This window comes from Phycodurus eques, chromosome 15 (genome assembly GCF_024500275.1).
Source record: "Phycodurus eques isolate BA_2022a chromosome 15, UOR_Pequ_1.1, whole genome shotgun sequence".
Taxonomy (NCBI): domain Eukaryota; kingdom Metazoa; phylum Chordata; class Actinopteri; order Syngnathiformes; family Syngnathidae; genus Phycodurus; species Phycodurus eques.
In genome coordinates, this window is record NC_084539.1 from 547,237 (window position 1) to 565,070 (window position 17,834).

Genomic DNA, 17,834 nt, shown 5'->3' on the forward strand with positions numbered 1-17,834 from the left:
TGGCTTTTGAACTATGCGTCCATAATAGTCCGGATAGTTATTTTCCTCTTTGGTCCGGAGGACACGACGTCCACAATTTCCTTAGCCTATTCACCTGTGGGATGTTCCAAACAGATGTTTGATGCGTATTCCTCAACTTAGTCTTTTTTGCCACCTGTCCCAGCTTTTTTTGAACTTTTTTAATTTTATTCAATTAAATATAGGTTGAACATGATTTACAAATCATCGTATTCTGTTTTTATTTATGTTTAACACAACATCCCAACTTCATTGGAATTGGGGTTGTACACAAAGCCGAGTACCTTGATAAAGAACACAAAATCGAGGACAGTGTCCCCCATGTGACCTTAATGATAGCTGAAGAATATGAACAGAAGCATATGGGCAAAATGATGAAGGAAGCAGAAACGGCGATTTTCCCTCAACTTGCAGAAAACAACTATTTGGATGAGTGAAGATAAAAACATTATGAAAATTATGATCTCATCGCAAGGCTATGGATGCCCACAGACCGTACAGCTGACACATGAATAAATTCTCAGTGTGGCACATGCCCTATTAAAACAAGAAATGTTGCAACAGGTTCCTGAAGAGCTGTGGTCAAAACACAGTACTGACATTGGACTTGTGAAATCGGTGCAGACTGTTAAAGTTAAGCTTCGACCAGGCACTAGACCGCCCTGGAAAAGTCAGTACACATTAAAGGAGGAAGCAAGTCGTGGAATTGAACCACAAATAAAAGGGCTGCTTAAGGCAAATGTTTTGAAAATCACACATACGCCACAAAGTAATTCACATATATTGTCCCTTAAAAAGCCAGGTGATTCTTGGCACATGACTTGCGTGCTGTGAACGAAGTTGTAGAAGACTTTCCAGCAGAAGTACCTGACCCACACACTTCGTTGACCCAAATCCCTCCCAATGCGACTCACTTTACTGTACTAAGATCTGTGTAGGGCTTTCTTTAGCATCCCCCTAAGCATTGAATCACAAGGCTTGTTTGGGTTTACATATCAGGGACAATTTTATCAATATCAGAGGCTCCCTATGGTATACAAACATAACCACATGTGTTCAATAAAGTATTGAAAGAGGATTTGGAGGGTATTGGTCAACTGTTGACAAGCACAGTTATCCAATATGTGGATGTCATTATTGTCTGCTCTCCAGACCTGCCTACGTGTCATGTGGATTCGATCAAATTGTTGCAAATTTTAGCTGACCCTGGACACAAGGTCTCACAAAAGAAGCTACAATATTGCCAAGAGCAAGTGACTTATTTGGGCCAAAAAATTGCGCAGGGCCATATGTGTATTTCGGGTAGTCACCGAGAAGCCATTCAAAAGGTTTCCAAACCAAGAACGGTGCGAGAAATGTTGGCATTTTTGGGCATTGCTGGCTGTTCAGCAGCATGGGTAGAAAATTATGCCAAACGGGGCCCTTGAGGACTATGGTTAAGGAAACTGGGAATAACCAGCTGCATGCAAATTTAAATTGGTCTCAAGATGGCGTCGTGGCCTTTGAATCAGTCAAACAGAGATTGTAGGAGGCTCCTACATTGGCTTTACCAGATTATTTAAAAAAAACTTCCTTTTGTTTGTGTCCTCCTCCGCTGTGGGGTGTTTTGCATGTGCAGTCCTTTGCCAGCCTACTGGCATAGGAACAGGACCCCAGCCTACTGCCTACTCCGAAGTGGCGCGGGGAATGCCCCCTTGTTATAGGGCTATGGTGGGTGTCTATTTGATGTATGAAAAGGAATCTGCTATAACAATGGGATATACCGTGATGATTCTTACACATCACAGTCTTTGAAATCTCTTGAATCACGGCAGGTTCACCTTGGTCCAGGCTCAGAGATTATTATTGGCTTTTGGAGCAGGAAGATGTGACTCTAGCAAGGTGTACCACTGTGAACCCTGCTGAACGTTTGCCAACTTCAGAAGATGGGGAACCCCATGATTGCATGCTCGAGGCGGAGAAGTATTCCAGATTAATTTGTAATCCCTCCCTTGGCCGATTTGGAATTTTGTACGGATATTTTTTGTTATCGTATTAGGGAATCTTTGAGTGCTGGTCATGCAATTGTCCAAGCATTAGATTCAGGGTTTGTAGTTCTAAAAACTGAAACGATACCTCAACCAGGATCAGCACAGCTGGCGGAATTAGTGGGTTTGACCGAAGCATGTTTGTTAGTGGAAGGAAAACCTGTAACAATATATGCTGACTCAGCATATGCACATAATGTTTGTCACCTGTTTGGCTCTGTGTGGAGGAACCGAGGGTTCAAGAAAACAGACGACTCCCCCATACAACATAATGCACACATACTGAAACTATTGGGAGTGATAATGAAACCAAGTGAAATAGCTATCGCCAAGTGCGCATCACATAAATCGGATGCGTCAAGAGTCTCACTGGTTAACAAAGCAGCTGATGAAGCAGCTAAGGTGATTATGGGTGCGAATAAACTGGGGAAAGTTCTTTTGGTTACACACATAGTTGATTTAGAGGACAAGATAAATCTTCAGGATGTTATTTTACTACAAGAGGCAGCACAGCCAATTGACAAGCAGCTGTGAGTTCATAGGGGAGTGTGCCAAGACTCCACTGGTTTATGGAGAAATCGTGAGGGTCTCATAGTGGCACCCCCGGACCTGTTGGGTCTGTTAATTCATGAGGCGCATGGGCAAGCCCATGTCGCAGGGGGGAAGGTAAGAGGAAAATTACAAAAGAATATGGTTTTTGGGCACCATATTTGCTGGGAAAAAATTACTATATTATAGGCAGATGCACCATATGCCTGAAAAACAATGTCAGGAGAGGGGTGATGACACCTCCAGGTTACATTCCAACATCCAACAGGCCAATGCAAGAACTAGTTGTGGACATTGTTGATATGGAAAAACCAATTGAGGGGAAAATATATTTGTTGGTGGTTGTGGATAGATTTTCACGATGGCCTGAAGCGTGCCCAACTAAACGGAAAGATGCTCAGTCTGTTGCCAAGTTCTTGTGTCGTGAGGTCATAAGCCGGTGAGACTTCCAGATCGGATTTCCTCTGATAATTAAAAGGAGTTTGTGGATAAAACGGTCAGAATAATTTTGCAAACATGAGGAAATAAGCAGCGATTGGTAGCTGTATATCATACGCATCCGCGTACGTCATGTATTTGTCGACTTTACATAGGTCTAGATCGACATATTTTGTTGACAGGCAGAAGCAACGACCCAGGTCATCGAGAGCAGTAAAGACCCAGTCAGCGGAACAGCAAACACCACCAAATCTCGGAGTCCAAGACCAGCCCGTCAAAGATAAAAACTTAAACGTTACGATTATTACAATTGAGGGAGTTCTGGGGAACTCCATTTTACTCCCGTCTGGGTGTCCACAATATGATACTGTTCTTTGTAAACAAGGTGCTGAGTGGAAAGATAATCATGGGAAAAAACTTGATCTGCCGAAGTTAACTTTAAACCATAATTTCTTGTTGTTTAATACTCTGAGGAGGTTTGAGGTCAAAGGTGACTGTGCACTTTTCATACAGTGTGTCCAAACCACATACTGGGGACAATATACATGTTCTTGTATAAGACCGGTATTGAATAATCGAGGTGACCTTACGAAATGGTTAAAGCTAGCCTACAAGACCCATATACTCGACCTGGTTGAAGAAAAAGGACGAGTTATAGCCCCATCTGTAGGGATAACTAATAAAGGAAGTATTGTTTCCTCTAAAGGCAGTAGACAGAATAAAGATCCCTTAAAGTCTGATGTCAAGAGGAAAACGGCTGTTCTGACCTCACAAGGTGAGAATACAGCCGGCATAGCACCTGAGAACAGGCTACGCACGAGCGAAAGGGTCAAGGGCTATTTTTTCGGGCCACAGCGGTCACAAGAAGTAGTAAAGGATGACTTAGGGGATTTAAAAAAACGTCAAACCAAATGGAAGGCATTTGGCTTTGACTCCTCGGCATTACAGGGCGACGACCTTTGGGCAGGTAGGAATGTGTGGTTTCAGCAGTTGACGCATTCAGTAAGAGTTTCGGGATAAGTTAAAGCACCATGCTTGGTCAGGGTTCCGCCTACCAGTATTTCATTGTCAATTTTTTATTTTTATTTATTTTTATTTTTTTTCCAACGTGTGACGTTGCAGGTAACAAACCGTACGTTAGTTGGAAACACTACTATGGGGAATTTTAAAGATATTTGGTGGGTCTGTGGAGATAAGGCTTACATATTTTTACCTTATGGTTGGACTGGATGTTGCTATCGGGCAACATTACGGCTTCCTTATGTTGGAGTTAAGGATACCAGGACTAAGAGAGAATTGCCGCAGTTCCACAAATTTGAGGCATATCATTGGCGAATTAGTTTAGGAGTAAAATGGGGCATTGGATTTTTTTCCATGGTACGGAGTGACATTTTTGGCTGATCATATTGATAATATAACTTACACTTTGCAGGGATTTGCTAATTAAACGATTAAGGGATTCAAGCTTTTGTCGACTACACAGAGAAGCCATTGACTAAATTTGCTTAAACACGATATGGCACTTGACTACATTTTGGCCAGGCAGGGTAGTTTGTGTGTTTCTCTGAATTTGATGGGAGATGCTTGTTACACTCTGATACCAGACAACTCAGATAATATCGCCAGCGTAGTGGAAGCGTTAAAGGTAATTAGAGACGCTTTTGGCCCTTCGGTTGAAGCAGGCTGGTCAGCCAATTCCTGGTTACAGGATAGATTTGGGCCTATGGGTGCAGTGTTAGTTAAAATTTTAGAGCTTTGTGTGCGATATTTTGCTTCTGCACATTGCTACTCACGTTTGCAAAGGCCATGATCCTTAGGTGGGTTGGCGTTGTAATGCCGGGAGACAAAGCACAATTGCCAGTATTAAAAGGGAATAAAACTAATGGGGACGTGGTAACAATGGAGTCCACTGTACTTGATGCATATCCAATGTGAACTTTTTGTGTTGTTTTTAATTGGGATTTAAAACATTTTCTTTACAAAGATGCCTTATTACTATTTTGTTTCATAAGAGTAATTTTCAGCGGTGGTACACACAGGAGTCATGTCCACATTGGTTTGGAAGCCTAGGGAGATGCAAGGGGGGTATTGGGCAGTTCAGCATATCCTTGTAGAAAATGCTTCGGCAAATGTAATGCCTCAGTTTTATGTGGGTTATGATTGATAATGTCTATAAATTACAAGCTCCTTCGACCTACAAATGGTAATTATATTGGTAGCTCGGGGTTGACAACTTGATAAGTACTAAGCGACTCCCCCTACTGTGTCTGCTCCAGCCCTGTGGACATGACTGCCCGCCATATGGTGTATTGTTAAATATCCATTTGACAATTTGTTGTATTATGTTTGATTTTGTTGCAAAATACCATACATGTTTTTGTTTTTCTAGGAGTGTTCGGTAGCTGTTCGGGGTCCCGCTTGCACGAACCTGGACTCTGGGACTTGTTCATGGACTGTGATTACGGACAGCGGGCCTTGGGCAGGATGGTTCAGAATTTGGAGGCAACATTCTCCATCAATGTCACGAACTGTACACTATATGGAGGGAGACCACCATTAAGAATTTTTCTATTTTTATTTGTGTGTATTTTGATATGTTGGCTTCCACAGTTGTATTTTTGTGGTTTCCGCTGTTTTTATTTCCTTTATTTCGATGTTTGTATTATTCTAATGTGTATGTTTTGACATCCGTGTCAGGGTCCCCTTGGGCGATTGGCTGTAAGGGGCTCTGAAGGAGACTTGATATGGCACCCTCTCTTTTCCTCTTCTCTTAAGAGAGAGGTTTTTTCGACGGGGAGCCGCGAAACCTTAGCGCTTCCACGAGGCTGCACGTACAAATGCATAAATTTAGGATTGGCTAGCTTCGTGTCGTTAATGTTCGCGGGTAGGAGATTTGGTTTATTTGGCTGTTTGGTACCCATCTGTGGCCTCAGGGGGCGACGAGGGGACGCAGGGAGTATTTCGGCCTTATTAGGATAATTGTTTTTCCTAGTTAATGGTTAATCTTAAGTAGATGCCTTGGAGCATGATAGGCTTTCTTAACAAGTAGATTCTTCCAAATTGTACATAATAGGTTACCTTTTTGGACTAATGCTGGTTTGTTGTTTCTTGCCAGGTGTCAGTTGCTGCTTCTATGTCTTGTAATGAGTTTGGAGATCTCATTAAAGGAGGGAATATGTAGTATAGTTAAACACGACTGAAGTCAGATTCTTTTGAGAGGACCAAGTGTTTTGAGCACAGTAATCAAGACAACCATCTTTTCTTTGTATTTCTCCATCAATGGAATTGCTTCAGCCATTTGTGCGTTTATTAGGGGTTTCCTTCTCTTGTCAGACAATAACCTATCTTTGGTTTACAGCAGGGGGTTGTGTCTTCACAGAGGACTGTTTTTCATCTTACAAGATAAGGGCACCATTTGTTCGCCTGGTCAGTCTGTTAGACAGGAGCAGGCGGGTGTGGGTGTTTCACGGACACAGAGTGCCACCTTGTGACCAGCGGAACACTCCAAATATGGTCATGTGGAGCGTCCACATTTCGGTTAAACCCAGGGGCTGGGTTAATTCCACACCCAGGTTATTAAACCTTTATAAACTGGTATCCAGGTCTTTTGGCGGCTTTTGTCTTTGTTCTGGCTTTGTCAGCAGCTGCTATGACACCAAGGCTTGTTCAATATATCTAATTAGCCACGGTATCTCGAAGTCTTTATTCATTCCTGCCCAACGGAAGCCGGTGTTCTCCCGGGGGACCAGCGGCACAGAACAACAGACAAAAAATGTGTTGCCTTCATTATAAGGCTTATATAAGGCTTCTAATTTTTTGTGGCTCCAGACAGATTTGTTTTTTGTTTTTTTGGTCCAATATGGCTCTTTCAACATTTTGGCTTAGAAAAACAAAAGAACCGAACCATCCACCAGCATGAATTCTCACTCCTCTTTGTTTTCCTGCTCTGTTTGTTTCCACACACACAAAACATACAAGTCGCTCAAAACTCTTCTTGTGCACTAAAAACAACCACCACACACCATATTATCCCCTTGTCACTGTTTGTTTTCTATGTTCAGTGTTTGTTTACTACCCTTCTATGTACCCTGGCTTTGCTGTACTTAAATATAGCATCTTTATCACCCTCTCTAAATAACATTTGTCAACAGAATACCCCAAAAAATCCTGAAAACTGTAAAAAAAATCAAAAAAAAAAAACGACTCTATAGACTCTATCTATTTAAAATTATGACACACGTACCCATTATGTCACACTTAACTTTTGTGTCATGGAATGTCAATGGCATTCGATCGCAGGCAAAGAGAATTAAGATTGTGGATTATATCACGAAATTTAAAACAGACCTCCTCCTATTACAGGAAACGTACCTTATTGAGTCAGAAAAAAAATGCCTCGAGTGTAATTTCACTCAGGCTTTCTGGACCTTTTATAAAAATAGACAAAGAGGAGTCTCAATACCAGTTCATAATAGACTAGTTTTTACAATAAATAGTATAGTACCAGATCCAGAAGGCCGATACATAATTATACAGGCTACAATATTTAACAAACTTTACACAATTGTCAATGTATACGCTCCTGATAAAGATGATTCAGCCTTTCACACGCTCTTTTCACACTTGTTTAAGCCAATACTACAATTATCATTGGAGGCGACTTTAACCTTCCACTAAATCCCCCAATAGATCGCTCAAATCTCAAAAATTGCAATCAGCGACAATGCGCCAATATATTAGAGCAGTATATGGACGACTTTGGACTTGTTGACATATGGAGGCTAAGAAATCGTACAAAAAGAGAATCCACATTTTTCTCGTGGGTTCACCGCTCTTTCTCAAGAATAGATTTTTTTCTCTCTAATAATTTGGCAGCTCAAAGAATTATCTCCAAAATACATGCAATCATCATCAGTGACCACTCACCAAATTCTAAAAAATTAGTCAAATCTGGGACCCCTACCAACATGGCGCTTTAACACATCCCTATTGAAGGACTCGGGGGGGCCTCATGTACAAAAGGTGCGTACGTTCTTTTTCACGGCAAAGGTCAGATGTATCAAGAGTGAAATGACCATGGAAATGTGCGGTGCCTCACGCCAATTGCATGGCTGGCGTACGCACGTTTCTACAGCTTTTGGTGCTTTGGCGACACTTAGCGGTGATGTTGGGAAACTGTTATCATAAATCTGCACATCAGAGACACATGAACAATTAGCACTGATGAACAATTAATGCCTGGCAACATTTGATTTCAACAATTTAATTAAGGCAAGGACTCAGAATTCATTTGTTAACCAGTGTATTTAATGAACCACTGATATTTGTGAGGACACCTATTCATTGATCAAGGTGATCATTTATGCTGCCTGTTGTCCTCACAATCGCTTTGTGACTCCAGCATATGCACTGGGGGGAAGACTCCTTTGAATGTACTTAATTTGAACATGTACATTGGTTGCACATGATTAAAATGTGTTAAAATGACATTTCTTTAGGAGAAGAGGGGTACATTTTAATCACGTGGAAGCGATGTACGTTCAAATTCAGTCAATTCAAAGGACTCTTTTTATCAGTCTGCACGGGTGCAGCAGCAGCCGGTTGTTGGAGCGTAATTGCGTCGGATATACTGGGGATGTCGGAGGAGACGACAGAGCCGGTGGCCGAATCCCCCAAACATGTAGTGCGTGGCTGCAACTGCACATAAAAAGAGTCCATTGAATCCCAGCAAAGATGCAAGCAGTCAAGAACTGCCCCATTCCCTCCACCCGCAAGGTGCTTCAACGCTTTCATCTACTTCTTTAACTAAACCTACCTCCATTCCTCCTGAGACGACTGAGAAAGACCAGACCCGGTCGTGTGTAAAACATTGCAGTGATTACTAGAAAGTACAAATTGGTCATAGTAATTTGGGGGTTAAGTTAGCGAGCTCCCATGAGTCCCAACTTTACTCTCCCTCACTATGATTCAACTCATTTCATGCTCACATTACGAGTTCAGCCACGTTTGTCTGTAATTTTTGTAGTAAAGTCACTTTTCATTTGTCCGCGAAGTCCTCTGTAGTTTTCATTAAATTTTCTCTAAAATTCCACTTCCTGTTTGTAATGTGTGTGCGAATGTGTGAATGTGACGTTTTGGGCACTGTGATGGTGTAGATAAAGCGCTATATAAGAGCTTTTACCTTAACCTGAAAATCTGCACAGGGTCTCTATAACAAAACAACAATACAAGTAGAGTACTTACATTGGTTTCACAGACTGGTCCACTGTATCCTGGTGGACATTCACACAAAAACCTATTGAACCGATCCAAACAGGTACCACCATGTAGACAGGGGTTGGAGCCACACTCATCAATCTCCAATTCACATCTGTAACGCACACATTTTATTTATATAGCAGTTTTTATCCATACAATAAAAAATGCAACCCGAAGTGCTTCACAGAGGTAAGAACAGACAATTAAAATAGTCAAAATCTCAAATCTCTGTTACAGATTTTGACACGGATCGGTTTGTTAGAAACATCAGACATGCAGTTATGATACAACCCCAATTCCAATGAAGTTGGGACATTGCGTTAAACATAAATAAAAACAGAATACACTGATTTGGAAATCATGTCCAACCTACCCCTCCTTGAGCAGTCACCTTATTGTGGTGGAGGGGTTTGTGTGTCCCAATGATCCGAGGAGCTAAGTTGTCTGGGGCTTTATGCCCCTGGGCAGGGTCACCCATGGCAAACAGGTCCTAGGTGGGGGACCAGACAAAGCACGGCTCAAAGACCCCGTATGAAGAAAAGGTCACCGGGGCCCCCCTCTGGAGCCAGGCCTGGAGTTGGGGCTCGAAGGAGAGCGCCTGGTGGGCACAGCCCAAAAGGGTAACGTGGGTCCCCCTTCCCATGGAATCACCACATGTGGGAGGGGCCATAGGGGTCGGGTGCAATGCGAGCTGGGCGGTAGCCGAAGGCGGGGACCTTGACAATCTGATCCCTGGCTACAGAAGCTGACTCTAAGGACGTGGAATGTCACCTCTCTGGCAGAGAAGGAGCCCGAGCTGGTGTGTGAGGTCGAGAAGTTCCGACTAGATAGAGTCGGACTCGCCTCCACGCACAGCTTGGGCTCTGGTACCAGTCCACTCGAGAGGGGTTGGACTCTCTTCCACTCTGGAGTTGCCCACGGTGAGAGGCGCCGAGCAGGTGTGGGTATACTTATTGCTCCCCGGCTCGGCGCCTGTATGTTGGGATTCACCCCGGTGGACGAGAGGGGAGCCTCCCTCTGCCTTCGGGTCGGGGGACGGGTCCTGACTGTTGTTTGTGCATATGCACCAAACACCAGTTCCGAGTACCCACCCTTTTTGGAGTCCTTGGAGGGGGTGCTGGGGACTCTATCGTTCTGCTGGGGGACTTCAATGCTCACGTGGGCAATGACAGTGAGACCTGGAAGGGCGTGATTGGGAGGAATGGCCCTCCCAATCAGAACCGGAGCGGTGTTCTGTTATTGGACTTCTGTGCTCGTGAAGCTACTGCCCCTGCGACCCGACCTCGGATAAGCGGTAGAATATGGATGGATGGATGGATGTCCAACCTATATTTAATTGAATACACTGCAAAGACAAGACATTTCATGTTAAAACTGAGAAACTTTATTGCTTTTAGCAAATAATTATTAACTTAGAATTTTATGGCTGCAACACGTTCCAAAAAAGCTGGGACAGGCTCATGTTTACCACTGTGTTAGATCACCCTTTCTTTTAACAACATTCAATAAACGTTTGGGAACTCAGGACACTAATTGTTGAAGCTTTGTAGGTGGAATTCTTTCCCATTCTTGCTTGATGTACAGCTTCAGCTGTTCAACAGTTCGGGATCTCCGTTGTCTTATTTTACACTTCATAATGTGCCACACATTTCAATGGGAGACAGGTCGGGACTACAGGCAGGCCAGTCTCGTACCCGCAGTCTTTTACTACCAAGCCACAATGTTGTAACACGTGCAGAATGTGGTTTGGCATTATCTTGTTGAAATAAGCAGGGGCGTCCATGAAAAAGACGCTGCTCGGATGGCAGCATATGTTTCTCCAAAACCTGTATGTACCTTTCAGCATTAATGATGCCTTCACAGATGTGTAAGTTACCCATGCCATTGGCACTAACACAGCCCCATACCATCACAGATGCTGGCTTTTGAACTTTGCATCCATAACAGTCCAGATGGTTCTTTACCTCTTTGGCCTGGAGGACACGACATCCACAATTTCCAAAAACAAGTTGCAATGTGGACTCGGACCACAGAAGAGCTTTCCACTTTGCATCATTCCATCTTAGATGAGCTCGGGCCCAGAGAAGCCAGCGGCATTTCTGGGTGTTGTTGATAAATGGCATAGTAGAGTTTTAAGTTGCACTTACAGATGTAGCGCCGAACTGTATTTACTGACATTGGTTTTCCGAAGTGTTCCTGAGCTCATGTGGTGATATCCTTTACACATTGATGTTGGTTTTTGATGCAGTGCCACCTAAGGGATCGAAGGTCATGGGCATTCAATGATGGTTTTTGGCCTTGCCGCTTACATGCATTGATTTCTCCAGATTCTCTGAACCTTTTGATGATATTATGGACCGTAGATGATGAAATCCCTAAATTCCTTGCAATTATCCATTGAGGAACATTGTCCTTAAACTGTTCGACTATTTTCTCACGCGCTTGTTCACAAAGAAGTGAATCTCGCCCCATCTTTGCTTGTGAATGACTGCGCAATTCAGGGTAGCTCCTTTTATACCCAATCATGGCACCCACTTGTTCACCTGTGGGATGTTCCAAACAGGAGTTTGATGAGCATTCCTCAACTTTCTCAGTCTTTTTTGCCACCTGTCCCAGCTTTTTTGGAATGTGTTGCAGCCATAAAATTCGAAGTTCATGATTATTTGCTAAAAAAACAATCAAGTGTATCAGTTTGAACATTAAATACTTTGTTTTTGTAGTGTATTCAATTAAATATCGGTTGAACATGATTTGCAAATCGTATTTTGTTTTTATTTATGTTTAATACAACGTCCCAACTTCATTGGAATTGGGGTTGCACAAGACATGGGTAATCTTATAATCAGGGCTTTCATAAAAAAATACTTTGTTTACAGTCAAGCAGCACCGGAAGTGCAAAGATGCCGCAGTATTGTGTGGCTCATGGTTCCACAAATGAGCACAATGCTGAGAGCTACATTAAGCAAAGAAAATTACCTTTCACAAGTAAGTTTGAACACAGTTTGTACGCTTGTCCGTGTTGGTCCTTAAAATTTATTTGAGTGAAACTCTAACCAAGATGGCGCCTACCAGTGTGGTCGCCTCGGTAACGCACTCTCTCGTGTTGTTATTGTTTTTGTGTTTTTCGTTCGTCTTTGGAGACATTACACGACTCACTTACACAAGGGGAGACTTGCTAACCATCAAGGAGGCTACTCCGGACTTTCTTTCACCAACTGTCGCAAATCCGCTCAGTTTTTTCCCCGAGTTACTTACCGGGGCGGTATCCGCGGTTTTCGGCGCATGGAGGCAGAAACGGCGCCACAGAGGGAAGCGAGCCGGCATTCAGGTGAAATTCCGCAAGAGAGGACACAGATTGGCGTTACCGTCGATCCACCTCGCGAATGTACGCTCCCTTCCCAACAAAATGGACGAGCTTCATCTTCTGTTAAAGAACAGTAAAGACTTCGGACGTTCCGCGGCCATGTGCTTCACGGAGACCTGGCTCTGCGACGCTGTACCCGATGGCGGCGTCATGCTTCCCGGCTTCAATATTCATCGAGCAGACCACGACATGGAATCATCAGGGAAAACAAAGGGCGGCAGGATATGCTTCTATATCAACAAAAAATGGTGTATGGACGTCACGGAGCTCAGCACACACTGCAGCCCGCATTTGGAGTCGCTGTTTTTGAACTGTCAGCCATTGTACTCGCCACGTGTGTTCGCATCATTCATCCTGGCTGGCGTCTACATCCTGCCTCAAGCTAACACGAACGCCACACTGCTAACGCTCGCTGAACAAGTCAACGAAATTGAAAAAAAACACCCGGACTCACCCCTCATTATTCTCGGGGACTTTAACAAAGCTAAACTCAACCACGAACTCCCTAAATACAAGCAGCACATCTACTGTCCTATCAGGGAAAATAAACATTCGTGATTTTTGCACACACATTGCGTCAACAGCCCAGGACGTGGGCTTTGCCTCTTCTCAGAGACCTCGGACTTCGCGTGCACTTGTTTTCTACACCTTGCAAAGCGCACCTCAGTGCCATTTTGCCCACCCTTTTGTTTCCATGCCAACGCCTTGGATCCGACTCTTCCGTTGCACCTGCAATGACCACATAGGATGTGCATTCTTCTGTGCTGGTCCCCAGCCTTTCTCTTCTACTCTGCGTTGTTCGTGATGTTGGAGGTTCCTGCTTTTCATTTGATCTTTTTGTGGCTTGCCTTGTCCGCCACTCTTTCAATTATTCCTTCCTGCGCACTGTGCAAGCTTAAATCTGGTTTCTCCTCGGTTTTGCACCTACTCATTTGCATTATCGTGGACTTTTGTTATTGCGCCTCTGTGAAGCGCATGTCACAGCCGCTTGTGGCCTCACATAGCGAAAGGGGGGAGGGTCACACAAGCATCCCGCCCACGATGCACCATGCATGAACAGTCAACACAGGGAGACCGGACTGGTCAAGCAGGTCCAACCTCCGTGACAGCATCCTCGCTACACCATGTCCGCCAATGAAGATGCTCAACCAAGACACAAGTGAAACAGAATGCGCTGCTCCACCCCAAACGAATAACATAACGACCAAAATAAAATGTATCCACAGCGTAGCCTTACTACTATTGAGACACAACTTTGGGAATTGCACCCCGACGCAGCTGGGAGCAAGGGCTGGGCCCGCCACAAGGCCAATTGGCAGGAAAGTTACGAGCGCACCCTGAGGGTACAACAAACCTGCTTCGTTTTCCTCCTGAGATGTCCGGCGAAAGACCATCCCCACTGACCAACTGATCTGCGGTCGTGAGTACACCACAAAAAGCATTGCTAGGATGTACAATATTAGTTTCTAATAATTTTGGGAAAATTACTAGTTTCACACCAACTCCAAACTTTGCTCTCTCTCGCTCTCTCGTTTGGACTGAACGCATAAAACGCTCACGTTTTCAACTTTAGTCCAGCAACACACGGTCTTCTATTTCCCTTTTCATGCGCCTATTTTTCTTTCTTTCACGATTATTAGTGTTGTTTTCTTTCTGTAGTTAGACCCCTTTATGTGTTTCCCTATAGATCCCTTGTAGATGTCATTAAATATTCTATAGAATTACACTCCTTGTTGTGTTTTGTGTGTTAGAGTTTAACAAGGAAACATCTGTCATCGAGGACTCGTATTTTATAAAATGTAGCAACCTTTACATTATGAAACTGATAAAAGGTTTGTCGTCGTTTTTTTCCTCAATTTTATACATATAAAAAGTAGACTTTATGCCGATCTGGTCGGTGTTATCGGTATCGTCCGATAATTAGCATTTTATGCTGATCGGCTGATCGGCTTTCATGTCATAAGTCGCTGATCCGATCAATGACATCATCGATCAGCTCCGCACAGGACATTGAACTCCGCTTTTTTGTCGCGTATGAATCCAAAAGCTAGTTTATTTGTAGCCTTGTCACGTGTCTTGTAGCGCAGTACTGTAACTATCTGGCGGCCAATAAAATGTTTTCAATCTTGTTGGTGAAAAAACACTCGTCGGTGTGGGACTATTTTGCGGTGTCTCAGACAAACAACACGTAAGTTGTTTGCAGTCTGTGCACAACTGAAGTACGTCGTAGGGAACGTCATCTAAATGCTTCAAAACAACAAATTTGATCGAGTACCGGAAGAATGTACACGAGGAGCATGACGCGTTCAAACAACGCAGCGTTGGGGGGGGAGGGGGGATTCCAACAGACTCAAACTCTAGACAACTCCTGTCCATAGAGCTGGGACAGTGAGAAAGTTAGAGTAAGAATGTCATTAACAGTATTTATTGACGTAAATTAATTGCAATAAAGTAATTTAATTCCAATAAATTAGCACCCATTATTTCTGTCATGTTGTAATGTTGATTTGACCTAAACTTATGTCAGTGGCCAATCCTTGAATGCCCCCGAGAGGTCATTGGTGTTTTAACTTTTGTCTAAAATGCTAGAGAATAATTTGAGCTGGGATGGGCCCGCAACCCTTGTGAGGATAAGCTGTACAGAAAATGGATGGATGGATGGATGGCTGGATGGATGGATGGATTGATTGATACAGTATACAGTACGCAAGTATATACAATAAATGAACAAGTCATGTAAATAGACACATTCCTCCATCTTGTGATCGGATCGGTGATCGGTTATCATTTTTTTTAAACTTGCTGATCGGTGATAAAAAATCCTGATCGTGTAAAGCCTCATAAAAAGTGACGTGGTGCCCTTTACGAGACAAAACTAGATTGATTCTGACTTCTTTCGGACTAAACCGGAAGTGAACACAGACGTTCACCTTCGGCAAATTTATTTCTTAAATAAATTGTGTTTTTCCCCAAAAACCAATATAAGCTACAAACCCTATGCAAGAACAACCTAGATTTACAGGTTGTATCTGGAGCAGACACTCGGAGGATACTGACACACGTCTCACTGATCATAGTTGTGCAACTTTTCTCATAGTAAGTTTTGAATCATAGTTTTTTATGTCGCCGCTTTTCTTACACCAGTAGAGAGAGGCCCTCTACTGGTGTAAGAAGGTTATGTCGTTTATTGAGGGGGTCTTTGGTGGGTCAAGACAAGTCTTGGACTTGTTCTAAACATGTTTAGAACATGTCTGGACAGGTTGAGACATGGTGACATCTTTTTTGATTTTCACTGTCATTTTCCCCAACCCAGCCTTCTGGTTAGACTTCCGGCAAAAACCGGTGGTGTCACATCCGGTAACAATGGATGACATCACAGCCAGTAACGTCACTTCCGCTTTCCGACTACAGCATTTCCGAAAAAAAACAACAATGATGTCACAACTGGTGATGTCACTTCAGGTCATCCATCATTTTGACAATTGCTGGATGCTACTATTTTTTGTTGGCTTCCTCGGTTCAAGCCACTTCTGAGCCTGAGCCAATGTAGTAAGTGTCTCAACTGGGCCAAGGAGAAGAAGGACTGGAATGTTGGCCAGTGGTCCAAGGTCCTGTTTTCTGATGAAAAGTAAAGTGTGCCTTTCATTCGGGAATCAATGTCCAAGGGTTTGGAGGAAGACGGGTGAAGAACAGAATCCAAGCTGCTTGAGGTCCAGTGTGAAATATCCACAGTCATGATTTGGGGAGCAATGTCCAGTACAGCTGTTGGTCAACTCAGCTTTCTTAAATCCAAATCCACCGCAACAGTCGACCAGAATGTTTTAGAGGACTTCATGATTCCTTCTGCTGAGGATCCGTATGGAGATGCAGATTTTATCTTCCAGCAGGACCTGGCCCCTGCTCATACCATCAGAAGCACCAAAACTTGGTTTGATGCCCATGCTATCACAGTGCTTGACTGGCCAGCCAACTCGCCAGATCTAAACCCCATTGAGAATCTATGAGGTATTATCCAGGAGAAAATGAGGGGCACCAGACCCAAAAACAAAGAACTGACAGCAAGCATCAAGGAAATCTGGGCTTCCATAACTCTCAGGCAATGCCACAGGCTGATTGCCTTAATGTCACAACGCATCAAGCCAGTGATTAAAGCAAAGGGATTCCCAACCAAGTTTGAAGATTAACATCGTTTTGAAAGTGCCATATTTTGATTGACTTCATGTGACCCTAATTTATTTCTATATTTTTTCTCCAAAAACTGAGACGGAAATGGTGATTTCTTCACAGTATTAATTTTTTTTTGAATTCCTGATTTTGTGGGTTTTATGAGCTGGAAGCCCAAATTATGTACAAATAAACAAATAAATACTTGAAATTGTTTAAATTGTCGGCCCTGAATCTATAATCTATGAAATTTTAACTTTTTGAATGGAATTATAGAAATAAATAAACTTTTCCATTATATTAAACTTTTTGGGAAAGGGTCTGTAATATATATTTACACACAAGATAAACAAGATGTGATTGAACTGCAGCTTCAACTTGAGGGTATTTACATCCATATTAGGTGTAGGATTACAACAGTTCTCAGTGCACCTTTAATGCACGTCCATTTTAAAACCCACCTCAAAACCTATATTTATTCTTTGGCTTTAAAGACAGCTTGAGATGCTGCCCTTGTTATGGTGTCTCATTTATTTGTATGTATTTTATCTATTATATTGTTTAAACTGTTATTGTTTTGTTTCTTAATTATTTTATGTTACATTGTCTTATGTTCAATTTGTATTTATGTGCAGCACTTTTTAAAATTTAGAATAAATTGTGTTGCAATGTTTTCGGTGCAAATATCCGTGATATTTTTTTCATCCCTAATCTGTGGTATGATTACCATGTGGATTTAATTTATCAGGCCCAAAAAACTGGAACAAAACTCGTGATTGAAGAAATGATGGGGGAGAGTCCCATTTTCATAATAAAGCAATTCCCACAACAAACTAACATGGACAGTAGTATACAAATTCTGTTTTACTTAAGGATTTCCAATGTAGTTTTTAAAATAATATGGGCCGTCAATGCTCCCACTTGTCGATGCCTAGAGTCAGCAGTGATCTTAACCATGTATGATAAGATGAAAGTTAAGTCTTTGATTTTGTTGCCAATCTGTGTCCATTTAAAGA

The 17,834-nt window shown here is 42.8% G+C and overlaps 1 protein-coding gene across 1 annotated transcript in view; it reads right to left on the bottom strand.

Moving 5' to 3' along the window:
- crb2a (crumbs cell polarity complex component 2a) overlaps positions 1 to 17,834 on the bottom strand; it is a 146,411-nt gene that overhangs the window by 29,574 nt on the left and 99,003 nt on the right. The window contains 1 exon segment of the mRNA XM_061697727.1: positions 9,276 to 9,402. Coding sequence (XP_061553711.1) covers positions 9,276 to 9,402 — 127 coding nt within the window.